Source organism: Gracilinanus agilis, chromosome 5 (assembly GCF_016433145.1).
Source record: "Gracilinanus agilis isolate LMUSP501 chromosome 5, AgileGrace, whole genome shotgun sequence".
NCBI classification, from domain to species: domain Eukaryota; kingdom Metazoa; phylum Chordata; class Mammalia; order Didelphimorphia; family Didelphidae; genus Gracilinanus; species Gracilinanus agilis.
In genome coordinates, this window is record NC_058134.1 from 61,686,577 (window position 1) to 61,703,522 (window position 16,946).

At 35.2% G+C, this 16,946-nt stretch overlaps 1 protein-coding gene across 3 annotated transcripts in view; it reads right to left on the bottom strand.

Annotated features, from left to right (window-relative positions):
• The window catches only part of NEBL (nebulette), a 463,434-nt gene that overhangs the window by 113,747 nt on the left and 332,741 nt on the right, over positions 1–16,946 (bottom strand). Inside the window, exon 5 of one of the 3 annotated variants that reach the window (XM_044679717.1) lies at positions 9,676–9,786. The exons of the other annotated variants lie outside the window; for them this stretch is intronic. Within the exon in view, the coding sequence (XP_044535652.1) occupies positions 9,676–9,786 (111 nt within the window). The remainder of the gene's footprint in view (positions 1–9,675; positions 9,787–16,946) is intronic. 3 annotated transcript variants of the gene reach the window in all.

Consider the following 16,946-nt stretch of genomic DNA (forward strand, 5'->3'; position numbering starts at 1 on the left):
AACCAAAAAACCAAGGGATTGCTTAGAAAGGAGGGAGGGAGAAGGGGAAATGGACGGAAATGGAGAGAAAGATAAGAGGAGATGTCACAGAGAAAGACAGAGAGATAAAGAGAGAGACAAAAAGCAAGACACAGAATTTTTAGTCATGGTTCTCTTGCATTATATTCAAAGATAAAACATCATCACCTTCATTTTCTATGGAAATATAAATAAACTAAAAAAATCAGTTGATTTAATTTCGCTGAAAGATATATAATTTCCTCTCGGACATATAGAACTTCATCAGTCCTTCTAGGTTACTGGTACTATAAATTACTTTATAGAAACAGTTAATGGTTGGTTCTGGGTTAAGATGGTGGCAGAGTAGAGGCAGGGTGACTCTCTCTCCTTACAAACAGATATAGCATACCTCCAAAGGACAAGAAAACAAAATCCAGATGAAAGAAGGGACCCCACAGTAGGGCACAGTATCGAAGGTACATGGGATTTGGGCACTTCCAGGCTATAAGGAGGGGGAAATAGCTCCCACCAAACAAAAGCGGATCACCCCTCCTCCACCCAACCCACAGTACCAGAGGCAGAGGCTGTGCTCCAGAGTTAGAGCGAGTGAGGGCACAAAGTCTAGCCCCTAGGCAGCTAGCTAGCACTACTGGGAGCTTGCCCCTAAGAGCAGCAAGACCCGAGATCCAAGGTGGATAGAAAACTCAGACCTTGGACATAGGAGTGGGGCTGAGAGAGGCAGCAGCAGCACCCAGCACTCTCAGACTCAGGGGGAAATCTCAGGTGGAGGAGCAAGTGTGGGCCAAGTTCTGGGCTCTGGGCAGCTGGCTAGGAACACAGGAGCTCGATCCTGAAAACAGCTAGACCAGAGACTCCCGGAGGGTGCCCAGAGAAGCCAAGAGACTCACAAAGTAGCCTTAGACAAAAACTGCTCCCTAACTCCATACAAAGAAAATCAGATTGCCATACTCAGACTTCTGGTAGATAAAATAAAATGATGCCAATCAAGACCCAAGAAATAAACAAAAAGACCAAGAAAAAAGCTCAAACACTTGATACCTTCTGCAGAGAAAAAAAACTGAGAAAACAGAGGAGGACAAGCAATTAAAGACACCTCCCCCCCAAAAAAAATGAAAATGGGTCACAAGATTTTGAAAAGTTCAAATCTGAGATTATGAGAAAGATGGAAGAGATCTTGCAAGAAAATAACAGTTTAAAAGGCAGAATTTTGCAATTGGAAAGTGAGGGTCAGAAATCAAATGAATTGATAAGCAAATTGAAGACCAGAAATGACCACCTGGAAGCCTTAAAGAATCAGATAGACCAGATTGAAAAGGAAAACCAGTCTCTAAAGGCTAGAATTGGGCAATTAGAAGCCAATGATCTCTCAAGACAGAAAGAACAAATAAAGCAAAGTTAAAAGACTGATAAAGTAGAAGGAAACATGAAATACCTCACTTAGAAACTGACAGATCAAGAAAACAGGCCTAGAAGAGACAATCTGAGAATCATTGGTCTTCCTGAAAAACCAGAAATTAATAGAAATTTGGACTCCATACTAAAAGAAATTATTCAGCAAAACTGCCCTGAAGTTATACAACAAGAGGGCAATATAGGCACTGAAAGGATCCATAGATCACCCTCTACACTAGACCCTGAAAAGACAACCCCCAGAAATATAATAGCCAAATTCAAGAGCTTCCAAGTAAAAGAAAAATATTACAAGAAGCCAGAAAGAGACAATTCAGATATCAAGGGGCACCATCAGGATCACACAGGACCTGGAAGCCTCCACATTAAAAGACCACAAAGCTTGGAATTTGATATTTAGAAAGGCAAGAGAACTGGGTCTACAAACAAGGATCACCTACCCATCAAAACTGACTATATACTTCTAGGGTAAAGTACGAGCATTCAACAAGATAGAATATTTCCAAGTATTTGCACAGAAAAGACCAGGACTAAATGGAAAGTTCAATATCTAACCACAAAAAATAAAACAAGAGAAACATGAAAAGGTAAATAAGAAACAGAGAGGAAAGAAAGAAAATTCTTATTCTTAAATTTACCTCTTTAAGGGCCTTGATAAGATCAAATTATTTGTATTCCTATGTGGAGAAACGTTACATGTAATTTTCAAAAACTGTATTCACTATTATAGTAATTAGAAGAATTATTCACAGGGAGAGGTTGGAACACTAAATGATCTAAGATGAGACAGGGCAGGGGGAAAAAAAGGGGGGTGAATAGTAGACAGTATCAAGAGAAACTGGAATGAATAAGAAAAATAGGATATTCTATACCACACAAAGAGAGCATGGAAAGGGGAGGGGATCAATACTATTATAAAAAGGAGAGGAAGAGAGCATTAAGATGTAATATTTAAGCCTTACTCTCAGTGGAATTAATCCTGAGAGGGAAGAATAGCTATATCCATTGGGATATAGAATTCTATCTAACCCTACTGAGAAAGTCAGAAGGGATCAAACAAGGGGAGCAGGGAAGTGGGGAGGTCAAAAAAGGGAGGGGAGAAGGGAAGGAATTCATTAGGGATTAAAAAATAAAAAGAGGGGAATAATAATGGAGGGGGTGGAAAGGGAAGTAACTCAAGGGAGGAGACAAGGGGGACTGGTCTAAAACAAACCACTGGTTTAAAAGGAAATAGCATAAGAAGAAGAGGTAGAACTAGGAGAGGATACCAAAATGTTGGGGAATACACAACTGATAATTATAACTCTGAATGTGAATGGGATGAACTCGCCCATATAATGGAAGCAAATAGCAGAGTGGATTAGAAACATATGAAGCAGATGGGCATACACAGGTTTAAGGTGAAGGGCTGCAGCAAAAATTTTTGGGCTTCAAATGAGAAAAAGAAGGCAGGAGTGGCAGTCATGATCTCGGACAGAGCCAAAGTAAAAATAGATTTGGTTAAAAGAGATAGGGAAAATAATTACATCCTGAAAAAAGGCAGTATAGACAATGAGGAAATAACAACATGTATGCACCAAATGGTATAGTATCCAAATTCCTAAAGGAAAAACCTGCAGAGCTCAAGAAGGAAATAGATAGTAAAACCATACTAGTGGGAGATCTAAATATTCCTCTTTCAGATCTAGATTAATCAAACCAAAAAATAAATAAGAAAGAGATAAGAGATATGAACAAAATCCTAGAAAAATTAGAGTTAATAGATATGTGGAGGAAAATAAATAGGGACAAAAAGGAATATACCTTCTTTTCAGCTACACATGGTACATTCACAAAGATTGACCATGTATTAAGGCATAGAAACATCTCAAACAAATGCAAAAGAGCAGAAATAATAAATGTAACCTTCTCAGATCATAATGCAATAAAAATAATAATTAGTAAGGGCACCTGGACAGGCAAACCAAAAACTAATTGGAAATTAAATAATATGATTCTCCAAAACCAGTTAGTTAAATAAGAAATCATAGAAACAATCAATAATTTCATTGAAGAGAATGACAATGATGAGACATCCTACCAAACTCTGTGGGATGCAGCTAAGGCAGTACTCAGTGGAAAATTAATATCCTTGAGTGCATATATTAACACATTAGAGAGGACAAAGATCAATGAACTGGGCATGCAAATTAAAAATTAGAAAGAGAACAAATTAAAAATCCCCAACTAAAGACCCAATTAGAGATTACAAAAATTAAATGGAAAATCGATAAAATTGAAAGTAAAAGAACTATTGAATTAATAAATAAGACTAGAAGCTGGTACTTTGAAAAAAACAAACAAAATTGACAAAGTACTGGTCAATCTAATTTGAAAAAGGAAAGAAGAAAACCAAATCATCAGTATCAAAGATGAAAAGGGAGACCTCACCTCTAATGAAGAGGAAATCAAGGCAATCATTAAAAACTATTTTCCGCAACTATATGGCAATAAATATAGCAATCTAAGGAAGATGGATGAATATTTACAAAAATATAAATTGCCTAGAACAACAGTAGAAGAAATAGAATACTTAAATAATCCCATCTCAGAAAAAGAAATTGAACAAGCCATCAAAGAACTCCCTAAGAAAAAATCCCCAGGGCCTGATGGATTCAAAAGTGAATTCTATCAAACCTTCAAAGAACAAATAATTTCAATACTATACAAATTATTTGACATAATAAGCAAAGGAGTTCTACAAAATTCCTTTTATGATACAAATATGGTACTGATTCTAAAGCCAGGTAGATCAAAAACAGAGAAAGAAAACTACGGACCAATTTCCTTAATAAACATAGATGCAAAAAACTTAAACAGAATACTAGCAAAAAGACTCCGGCAATTGATCACGAGGGTTATTCATTATGATCAGGTGGGATTTATACTAGGAATGAAAGCATGGTTCAACATCAGGAAAACCATTCACATAATTGATCATATCAACAAGCAAACAAACAAAAACCACATGATTATCTCAATAGATGCTGATAAAGCCTTTGACAAAATACAACATCCATTCCTATTGAAAACATTAGAAACTATAGGAATAGAAGGACCTTTCCTAAAAATAAACAGTATATATCTAAAATCATCAACAAGCATCATATGAAATGGGGATAAATTAGAAGCTTTTCCAATAAGATCAGTTGTGAAACAAGGATGCCCATTATCACCTCTATTATTTAACATTGTACTAGAAACACTAGCAGTAGCAATTAGAGAAGAAAAAGAAATTGAAGGTATTAAAATGGGCAATGAGGAGACTAAGCTATCACTTGTTGCAGATGACATAATGGTCTACTTAAAAAATCCTAGAGAATCAAATAAAGTTAGTGGAAATAATCAACAACTTTAGCAAAGTTGCAGGATACAAAATAAAAGCACATAAATCATTAGCATTTCTATATATCTCCAACACATCACAACAGCAAAAAAAGAGAGAGAAACACCATTTAAAATCACCCTAGACAATATATAATACTTAGGAATCTGTCTACCAAAACAAACACAGGAATTATACGAACACAACTACAAAATACTTTCCAAACAATTAAAACTAGATCTAAACAATTGAAAAAACATTGATTGCTCATAAATAGGATGAGCTAACATAATAAAAATGACCATTCTACCCAAATTTAATTTACCTATTTAGTGCCATACCTATCAAACTACCAAAAAAACTTTTTTATTGAATTAGAAAAAAAACTATAACAAAGTTCATTTGTAAAAACAAAAGATCAAGAATATCAAGGGAAATAATGAAAAAAACGTGAAGGAAGGTAGCCTAGCAGTACCAGATATTAAACTCTACTATAAAGCATCATTCCAAAACGATATGGTACTGGCTAAGAGACAGAAGGGAGGATCAGTAGAATAGACTTGGGGTAAGTGACATCAGCAAGACTATCTATGATAAACCCAATGAGCCCAACTTTGGGGACATAAATCCACTATTTGACAAAAACTGTTGGGAAAATTGGAAAACAATATGGGAGAGATTAGGTTTAGATCAACATCTCATACCCTACACCAAGATAAATTCAGAATGGGTGAATGACTTGAATATAAAGAAGGAAACTATAAGATAATTGGATGAACATAGAATAGTATACCTATCAGATCTCTGGGAAAGGGAAAATTTTAAAACCAAGTAAGAGTTAAAAAAATTACAAAATGTAAAATAAATAATTTTGATTATATTAAATTAAAAAGCTTTTGTACAAACAAAAACAATGCAACCAAAATCAAAAGGGAAACAACAAACTGGGAAAAAATCTTTATAATAAAAAATTCTGACAAAGGTCTAATTACTCAAATATACAAGGAGCTAAACCAATTGTATGAAAAAAATCAAGCCATTCCCCAATTGATAAATGGGCAAGAGACATGAATAGGCAATTTTCAGATAAAGAAATCAAAATTATCAATAAGCACATGAGAAAGTGTTCTAAATCTCTAATAATTAGAGAAATCCAAATCAAAACAACTCTGAGGTATCACCTCACACCTAGCAGATTGGCTAAAATGACAGAAGGGGAGAGTAATGAATGTTGGAAGGGATGTGGCAAAATTGGGACATTAATGCATTGCTGGTGGAGTTGTGAACTGATCCAACCATTCTGCATGGCAATTTGGAACTATGCCCAAAGAGCAATAAAAGACTGCCTGCCCTTTGATCCAACCATAGCATTGCTGGGATTGTACCCCAAAAAGATCATAGAGAAACAGACTTGTACAAAAATATTTATAGCTGCACTTTTTGTGGTGGGAAAAAACTGGAAAATGAAGGGATGCCCTTCAACTGGGGAATGGCTGAACAAATTGTGGTATATGCTGGTTATGGAATACTATTGAGCTCAAAGGAATAATAAACTGGAGGAATCCCATGTTGTGGGAAGCCGTTCGATGTATTAAAGCCTTTGGAGAAATAGGATCAAATTTAGGGCCTGTTATCTGGATTCCCTACATGACCAATCCAGACTGAGGCAGTCTTTGTGTTTGGTTCTGGTCACCTGAGCCCCGAAAAGCTCTGGTACCAGCAGGTAGGTTAATCCAAAATCAACTTGATCCCTCCAAGAGGCTATTAGGAGTCATTTAGAGAAACAGAGTCTGTAACAGATATTTTATCTGGATCCCATTACAAAATCATCGACAAGTAAAACTGTGTGTATGATTTTTCTGCACTGCATGTCAGGACAGACAGAATGGGCCATCTAAGATAAAAATCTGAGGCTCCTCTTTTGATTCAATCTTTGATCCCCACCTTTCTTAGAATTCTTATTGGAGAGCTTTGAAGTGGCAGACCAGCATCTACTGAGTTAATGATTCCTTTCCTAACAAATGTTAATTAGATAAGAGTGCATATTCAGATTAGAACTGGCTCCTTTAGGATTTGACTGGAGAGCATCTCCCTGGGATATTTCCTCTCCCAGAATTATCCCCTGCTGAATTGGGGTTTGGAATTTGACTATTTGTCTTTGCATCTGTATTCTTTAGACTTCAATGGATTATGCGTGATTTATTGCCCCTTACCAACTGTGACTCCTTTTTGCTTAAAATCAGTATATAATAAATTTCCATGCCCGCAGAATTCGGGACAGCATGGGCTAACCACTAGTCTAGTTGTTCTCATTTTCTTTCTCCTGCCTTAACCATCCTATGCCACCACGCCACTCAGGACCCCAAAAAATCATATAGAGGCATGGCTCCCTATACCATGTGAACTGGAAAGACCTCCAGGAATTGATGCAGAGCGAAAGGAGCAGAACCAGGAGAACATTGTACACAGAGGCTGATACCCTGTGGTAAAACCAAATGTAATGGACTTCTATACTAGCAACAATGCTCAGGACATTTCTGAGGGATTTATGAAAAAGAACAATACCCACATTCAGAGGAAGAACTGCAAGAGTGGAAACATGGAAGAAAAACAACCACTTGAAAAATATGAGTTGATGCGGACATGGTTGGGGATGTAACACTAAGAGACCACACAAATGCAACTATCAGTAATATGGAAATAAGTCTTGATTGATCACACATGTTAAACCAGTAGAAATGCATGTTGGATATGGTTGGGGGGTAAAGGCAGGTTGAAGGGGATAATTAAAAATAAGAATTATGTAATCATGGAAAATTTTTCTAAAAAAATAAAATATTTAAACAAAAAAAATAAAATAAAAACATCAAAAAAAGAAACAATGTATGTGCTCTCTGACATTCAAATAATAAATGGCAGCTGCTGAATGCCTCCCTCATCCCAATTTACATTTCTTAATTCATCAGTGGGACAGTCCTTTCCAAGGGTTCTTTGGATATGAGGTCTTACTTCCTACCATCTCTTCCTTGATAGGAATATACAAGGGAACTTTCCAGAGAAGAAGCTAATTAGTCTCCATCCCTTACAATGTAACTAGAGTGTATGATCATTCTCTGTCAAACTGACTTTCCCATTCTCTTCTTCCTGTTCTCCCACAGAAAGAGATTCTTAATGATAGATCTTGTAAAATTCTAACCAAAAAACCTCCAGCAATTTGAAACATAATAACAAAATGAGAGAACTTTCGTATCAGAGGGTTTCAAGGCAGTACTTGAAGTTAATTTGATTTCCCTTGAAGTTAAAAGACACAGTACCTAGAGCATTGAACTTGGAATCAGGAAATTCTGACTTTAAATAATGCATTAGACACTGAGCTCTGTGATAAAAGGCAATTTGTATAACCTCTGTCTGACTCAGTTTCCTCATCTATGAAAAGAGGACAGCTAGATGAAGCAGTGCATAAAGCACTGGGCTGGGAACCAGGGAAATTCATCCTCCTGAGTTGATACACAGCCTCAGATACGTATTGCTATGGGACAATAACAACTGGACAAGTCAACCATTTTTGCTGCAGTTCCTCATGTGTAAAATAAGCTAGAGAATGAAATGGCAAAAAAACAACCCTATAGTATCTATGTCAACAAAATCCAAATGGAGTCATAAAGACATGACATCTTGGGCATCACTGAAGAATGATTAAACAACAAAAATATCTCCTACCCCCTTCCCCAGTGCTGTTCCAAGTATCAAAGGGGATAGTGTTTGGAAAGGCACCTTACAAACTTTCAGTATTATAGCAATGCTAGCTATTATTACTCTTTGCCTCTCCATTCTCTCATCATTTCTGTGGACATATCTTTTCCATTTAATACACTGTAAGCCCCTTGATGGTGGATTTTTTTTTCTCATTTTGCCCTTTTATCTTTGATGACTTGTACACAGTAAGTGCTTCTTATAAATGTTTGTTGATTAAATGAATAAACAACCTATTAAAGGTATCTGAATTAGTCTTATCATGAATATACCAAAACATTCCTAGGAAGAAAATAAAAGAAATCTGGTATTTTAATTATTGAACCAATGCATTTCAGCTCAGTAAGTAAGTACTTATTAAGGGCCTCCTATAAGCAAAGATCACTGCCTATTGCCCTAGGGATAGAGATAGAGCCTGGACTGGTGATCTCACAGATATAGAGAACTCCCTGGGGGTAAAACTGCCCCCCACCAACACAGGTTGGTAATTTATCTTTTACATTATAACTTAGACATTAGAGAGTTGCTTGGAGCAAAAGGGTCAAGCATGCAGGCTGCTGACAACATCCCCTAATGCCTCTGAACCAAATTAATGAGTAATTGGGTGGTAGGGGGTATAGGTGGTTCAGTGGTTAAAGAACCAAGACTGGAGATGGAAGGTCCACGGTTCAGATCTTCCTAGTTGTGGGACCTTAGGCAGATTATTTAGCCCCAGCTATCAAGCTATTTGCACTCTTCTGCCTTAGAACTGATATATAGTATAAACTCTAAGACAGAAGGCAAGAGTTGTTTGGGGTTTTTTGTAAGTGTAATTGAGGAATATTTAACAAAATAAATAAAAATGCAAAAAAAAAACACATACTACATTTTAAAACTAAGTCTAGGCAGCCAGAAGAGATCCTAACGAATGGATTAATAGCCTCCATTTTTAATTCAATACCTCTGGCTTAAAAGACCTAAAGGTAAGTGACTTAGTGAGGGTCAGAAAGCTTCTGTGGGTCACTGTGGAGAAAAAAAAAACAAGAAGATGTGTAGTAGCTCCTCTCCAGGAACTTACATGCTATTGGGACAAAGGCATGATATGGTTCAATGTGTGTCACAGACAAATGATAACAAAACACTCTTACATTACTTTGATGTTTGCTGGTCTCCATGGCATGCATTATATCAGGTGGTTCCTTCATATGGGAATAATCTGATATTCCTTTGGCAGCATCATGTTTCTGTTTGTAGAGAACCTGGAAAACAAAGACACATTTCCTTCATTGTTACACCAAAATACTAATATTTTAAATTTTCATTCAACAAGAACTATAATTATTAGATTACACAACATATAAAATGTTTTCTTCTACTCTGGAATTCCACCACTAATAGCAGAATTTGTCTGAATGTCTAACCAAGGCAACATACCTAACTCTCTTTGTTCTAGTACCACTGTTTCATCTAATTTTAGCCCTCTAGTTATTACTCAAAAACGTTCTCCCTACAGATGAATGTTCATTAAGATCCATCTTAAATCCTACTTTAATTCAAAGTTCAGACAAAGTATTAGAAAAATGTATAAGGATGTCAGATCTTGCTGGCTGTTTCAATACACGCTGGGCTTATATGACACCAAAATAACCAAAATTAGAATGGGGGCGGGGGCAAGAAAATCAGCTATTAAGATGGTGTAGGCATTACTGAACTGTTCTTTGGAACAATCCATGATTGGTTTTAAAGGACTCTCCAACCTCTAGTTTGAATGCCTTTGCTTGGTCTCTGTCTTAATCCCACCATCGAAGAAAGGTCACACACATTTGCTTGTTCCTTCTTTTTCTGATGTTTCTCTTAGGAAAAATTTTCTTTTCTTGGCTACTATTTCTAGTAAATCACAACCAATACTAACCAGTGCTTTGGTTGCTAATAAGACCAACTTTCGTCCCGTAAGCCATTTATAACCAAACATAGTATGTATCCTAAACCATGAATAAGACCTCAAAGCAAGATGGTAGTACTAATTCTAGTTATTAATTTCTTTGAGGCACTAAGTATTTCTATTTCTAAAAGTTTAAACATTTCCACAATTTATATTCTTTATTTTTTGTTTGGTTCTATTTTTACTACTCTAGCATAATATACTTAGAATAAGAAGTTACAGGTTCAAATTCCAGCACTACTAAATTCTGTGAACTTAAGTTTCTTTGTCTATAAGATAGTTTGACAAAATAATCTCAGATTCTCTTCCAACTTTATTATTCCATTAAATATTCCAAATTCTGAAATTTTATTTATTTGAAATGTATATGCTATTTTGGTATCAACCCAGAAGGGGTTATTGATTTGACTACTCTAAATACTACATTCTGCTTTAATTTTCTCAATTTGGCATATGATGTTACAGGCTAGGCAGTCATTGCTCTTGCAAGATGGTGGTTGGGCATGTATGGCAGTATCTTTGCTACATAAATCTCAAATCCAGTTCCTAGCATTTAGTTCTAATAGTCTAACCCAAGCTAAGCAGACATAGACTATGTCTATATGAGCAAACTGGATGAAACTGAAATAGCCATTTAAGAAAGAAAGTCATTCTTAAGGGATCAGAAGTTTTTTCAAAATGGCAGACACTCAAGGTTTAGTTTTCAACCAAGACAGTGGGAAACACTGGATTTGGCCTATAAAGATGGGAAAAGATGACTGCCATTATCATAACTATGTGACCTAGTTATGTAAAAGCTAGACTTTTTTATCATAGCAGGAAAAGGGATAGAAAACTGAGTTTTGCAGCATTTTTCATGTCTATGAAGAAAATGTAATTTCTATATTATTTACACATGTTTTACTTTGACATTGTAAAAATAACAAATTTGTTCACAAAGTGTACATATCAGTTAAAAATAATTTCTTTTTTGTTATGGTCTATGAGCTTTCTTGGAAAAATTATTATTGTATATAACTTCAAAGAACTTATTCTGAATAATTGTAAAAGAATAACTTGTGAAGATGGAATGGGAGAGAAAGACCTCCTAAATTATTAAAGAGATTAAAAATGAATCTATTAACAGAATTTAAAAGATCTAATATGTGAAGGAAAAACACTTTAAAAATCTTAAAATTATATATAAATATGAGCTGTTCTGAACTTTACCTGTGATTTTATTGCTACAGGTAACTTCCAGATGAAGAAACTTACTCTAAAAATGCAGGTAAATAGTCTTAGGGGGGAAATGGCCAAAAATGCTGAAAAATTAAGAGATTTTTTTCCAGGATTATCAGCTAATGTGTAGTAGAGGAAGACATTGAATAAGTGTCTTCCAAGATCTAAGGCCAGTTCTCTACACATTCTCCCATGATGTCTAGAATATATTATTGTTTTTTAAATAGAAAAACTAAATAATTTTTGTTATATGACAAATTACTAGATTAGATCATTATTTCAATGATCATTTTCATTATTTTATAAATATTAAAAAGGCACAGTTCTTGATTATAGTTGATATCACAGAATATGATTAATCAAATGTAGTACACTTAAAAGATAGTTTAAAGGAAGCTATATAATTTTCTATATACATAACTTATAAAACAATCATCATATCACAGAATTTCAGAAGGAAAGGGCCTCAGAGACCAACTATTTCAGCCACATACGCCTTCAAAATCCCCAAGGCAGAAGCAGTAAACAGATGTCTAGTCTTTGAAGGAAGACCTTTGGGGAGCTTTCTGGATCATGACCCTTTTCTTCCTGTATCACCTATGTGTCCTAGCTTTAGATCACTAACAATTTGATGAGCACCCCTTTTAGGTCTTCATCTAATTCAGAGATAGAAATGTTAATTATTTAAATCTCACATACTACTTAGTACCATTTTAGAAATAAGTGAACTTAACATTAAAGACAGCTAAAATCCTGTGTTTGTGACCAAAGTAATTATTTTAAATATCAATTAAAACACCTTGAAAGTGGTTAAGTGTAGTATATAGTACTGACAGCAAAAATATAGATTTTCTACAAATAAAAATTTAATTGAATATTTATTAAAAGACACATCTAATAATTATATAATTATTTTTAGTTAATGAGATAATATTTGTAAAAAGCTCTCAAATAAATACACATAAAGTTATTCACTCATATATATAATATATATATGTATACGAATTAAAAGTTTGTCTTTTTATTATTGTCTATGCCAGTAGTTCCCAAACTTTCCAGAAAATATATTACTTAGTCCCCTGCAAGTTATTTTTTTAATATTGATAGCAATTAATAGGAAAGATAAATGCACCTGTGGCCATCACCACCCCACTAGATCATTGCAGCACCCACCTGGGAGCAGTAGCGCCCACTTTGGGAATCACTGGTCTATGCCACGGATCCTGGCACACAGTGGACACTATATTACATAAATGTTTATTCTCTTCCTTTTGGGTTTAAAATTGTAAACACACATATTTGATAAATATATAAATATATGCATATATTTATATATATACATCAGGAATTTTCTATAACAAAACATTGAGTAGGCTTTCTTTTCTTTACCAGTATAACTCTACAGTATGAGTTGAGTTTTTTTGAGAGAAATTTTTAAAAACTTTGCCATTCTGAATTTTGTTCAACTTCAGAAGAAAAGTCTGCTTGCTTTTTCTGGAACTACCCAGTTATTCCTAAATCCTCTGAATTTCTGATACAAGGTTAATAATATACACAACACTGTATGCATCAATTGATGTAATTTTTACAGAAATAGTTGATTAATCTGTTCATAAGAAAAGTTATTTAAATCATCTTTGTTATAAATCAGATAACTGAGACATAAAAAGCTAATAATCAGAAGTTTACATAACCACAGTTTGGAACCCAAAAAATTATTAGTCTCTTAGACTAGATATTTCCCCCAATAACATATCATGGGGAAAGAATAGAATAGTAGGTAGAAGATAAGCTTCTGAGTTAAGAAGAAAAGACTTCAAATGTAATCACTGACACAAACCAGCTATATAATTAGGGACAAGTTACTGATGTCTCTATGTGGCAGTCAGTTTTATAAGAATATAAGTATGGGGCAGCTAGGTAGCTCAGTGGATTGAGAGAAAGGATTAGAGACAGGAGACCCTGAATTCAAATCTGATCTTCGACACTTAATAATGGTATGAAGCTAGGCAACTCACTTAACCCCTTCTGGCTAGCTTTTTACCATTATTCTGCCTTGGAACCAATATACACTACTGATTTTAAGATGGAAGGTGAGGAGTTTTTTTTAAAAGGCTACAAGTAAAATGCAAGGTGATGATGTCCAACAATGAAAATTCCTCTGATGATTTTTTCCCCTACTAATGAACCCATACTTCCTCCGCAACTCCCCAAACAAAAATTAAACAACCACACATAGACATATATACCTATGCATGTATATGCACACATATATGAACACATATAAGCATAAGCAAAATATACATAAACAAAATAATACTCATTAATGCAAATACAAGTTAAAATTTTGAAAGGGCTTTGACTCCATTTTTTTAAGCCCTTACCTTCTGTCTTAGCATTAGTTCTAAGGCAGAAGAGCAGCCAGGGCTAGGCAATTGGGGCTAAGTAATTTCCCAGTCACAAAGCTAGCTAAGAGTCCTTTACTCAACTAAATGATTTCTCATCCACCTTCTCATACACACACACACACACACACACACACACACACACACACAGCAAGAGACTTTCCAAAGTAGAGAAAACCCCTTTAGTTCCAAAATAGTCTTTAAAGATCTGAAGATGTTACCTTTTTTAAAAAGTAACAAAACAAGTATTTTCTTCTTCCAATCTGTAATTATATCCTCATTGTTTCTTGTCACCTACATTAAGGGCAACATATAATTATTTGCTTTATAAAGTAGCCTATATCAGCAAGTGGATGGATGACCAGATGTTGGTGGTAAAAATAATGTATGTGTTAGTCACGGTCAGGGATGCAGAACCTCAGTCTTATATATTTTTAGCTTCACAGTATGTATCTGAGATTACTTTCCTGTTGACTTGAGTAGAGGCTGGATTTCATAATTACTAAGTCCTAAAAGATGTTCTGGAAATGATAACAAGGCTCAACATTTAAAAAGAATTATCTGTTTTCAAAGCTCTATGGAACAAGCGAGGAATCCTCTGCCAAAAATAAATAAATAAAATCAAGTGTGAGACAAAGGGAGAAGGGTGATAAGAATATGCTGAATGTTAAACTATGTTTGTTAGTATCAGAGCTTGGAGGTGGGAGGAAAAGTCAGGTAAGTGTATCAGGCAAAGGTCTTGAAAGGAAGTCCATCTCCAAGGAATGCTGAGGAAATCCTGATAAGGCTGTAAACCAATGAACAACAGGAAAGTCCATCACTGAAAGGTAAAAAGTCAAGAAGATCAAAAGGATTTGAGAAAAGATGAAATGAATTCTGATGATTTTGCCTGGAAAAAGAGAAGACCAGAAACAGATTTGGGATGCCTGATCTTATCTATGTATTCATTTCACAGACATATTACACTTTTACTCCACATTAAATCATTTTTGTTGTTGTTCAGTCATTTTTCAGTCATGTCCAACTCTTCATGACCACATCTAGGGTTTTCATGGCAAAGATACCACAGTGTTTTGCCATTTCCTTCTGCATCTCATTTTACAGATGAGAAAACTGAGCCAAACAGAGCTAAGTGACTTGTCTACAGTTACCAAGCTAATAAGTATAATGAGATCAAATTTGAACTCAGGAAGAGGAGTCTTCCTGAATCTGGGCCTGAATATGATAAAATTGAAAATAGTAGAGGAACAGAGGAATTGAATGAAAGAGATGGAATAAGGTTGGAAAAGTGAGCAGATAGTGACCAAAATTCATTTTCAGTAGAGTCAAAATCATAATCTGTACCTATGAGGGAGTACACACACTGATGTTGAACCAATCATAAATTTATTGGAAAACTAAAATATTCATTTTTGAGCTACCATTTATTTTCATTTTTACACATAGCATAATACGTACCATAATATAATATGTGATTTGTTATATAATAAATTACAATAAATACACTTATCTAAGAGAAACAAATTCTCATATTGACTATGTCCAAAAATCTGTCTTAATCATTTTTCTCTCCCTCATACCCCTTATACCTCCCCAAGAAGGCAGGTAATATGACATAAGATATATACTTGAGGAAAAGATAGAGGGATATGGGCATTACGATTGAGATAATGGCTAGATCTGAAACGTTGGTAGTAAAGGTAAGGAAACACATGCTATCACTTCAAAGTAGCACTTTTTCTGCAATTTATAACCCTAAAGAATTGCCTAGAGAACTGAGAGTTTAAGTGTCTTGCCTAGGAAAACAGAGCCAATGTGGGCCAGAGGCAAGACTTGAATTCAGATCTTCCTGGAGTTAGGTCTGGATCTCTAGCCATCATGTCCTACTTTCTACTAAGGTTACTAATGGGACAATTAAATGGATCTGGAACTGGCTAAATGTAAGCTCAAAAAATGGCTTTCCATTCATTCTAGCAGTTTTTTGGCTTGTTTCTCATGATCTGTCTTGACTATAGTCCCAACTACTCATGATAAGTGGGAATCATTATAAAAGATGGAGGGGGCAGCTAAGTGCCTCAGTGGCTAGAGCACCAGAATTAGAGTCAGAAAACACATCTTCCTGAGTTCAGAACTGAGGTCTGATAATTATTAACTGTGTGATTTGGGGAAGGTCATTTGACCTTGTTTGTGTCAGTTTCCTCACCTGTAAAATGAGCTGGAGAAGGGAATGACAAACCACTCCAGTATCTCTTCTAAGAAAATCCCACCAAGAGGGGGATATTATTGAAAAAAACTGAACAACAACAAGACTAAAAGAAATAGGCATTAATGGGTCAGTGTCAACATAACAGGAAGTCTATATTGGAATGCTCCAGGAATCTGTACCTGGTCTTGGGTTAGTTTATATTTTTATCAGTGCTCTGGATAAAGGTACAAACACCATGAGTATAAATAAACTCTAGATTCCATGAAGCTAGGAGGAATTGCTAACATAGTAGTGATGGAGTCGTGATCCAAAATGTTTCTGATGATCTAATAAATACTGAATCTAGAAACTTGAAATTTTTAAGAATAAATGTAAAGTCTTGAGTGTGAATTCAAGAAATCAACTTCCATAAGTAGAACATAGACCCATATTATACAGAAGAAAGTTTGAAAAATATCGAGAAGTTTTTAGTAGACTGTAAACTTGGTAAGAGTCAATAATGTAAGGCAGTGATTCCCAAAGTGGGTGCTACAGCCCCCTGGTGGGTGCTGCAGCAATCCAGGGGAGCAGTGATGGACACAGGTGCATTTATCTTTCCTATTAATTGCTATTAAAATTTTTTTAATTAATTTCCAGGGGGATAAGTAA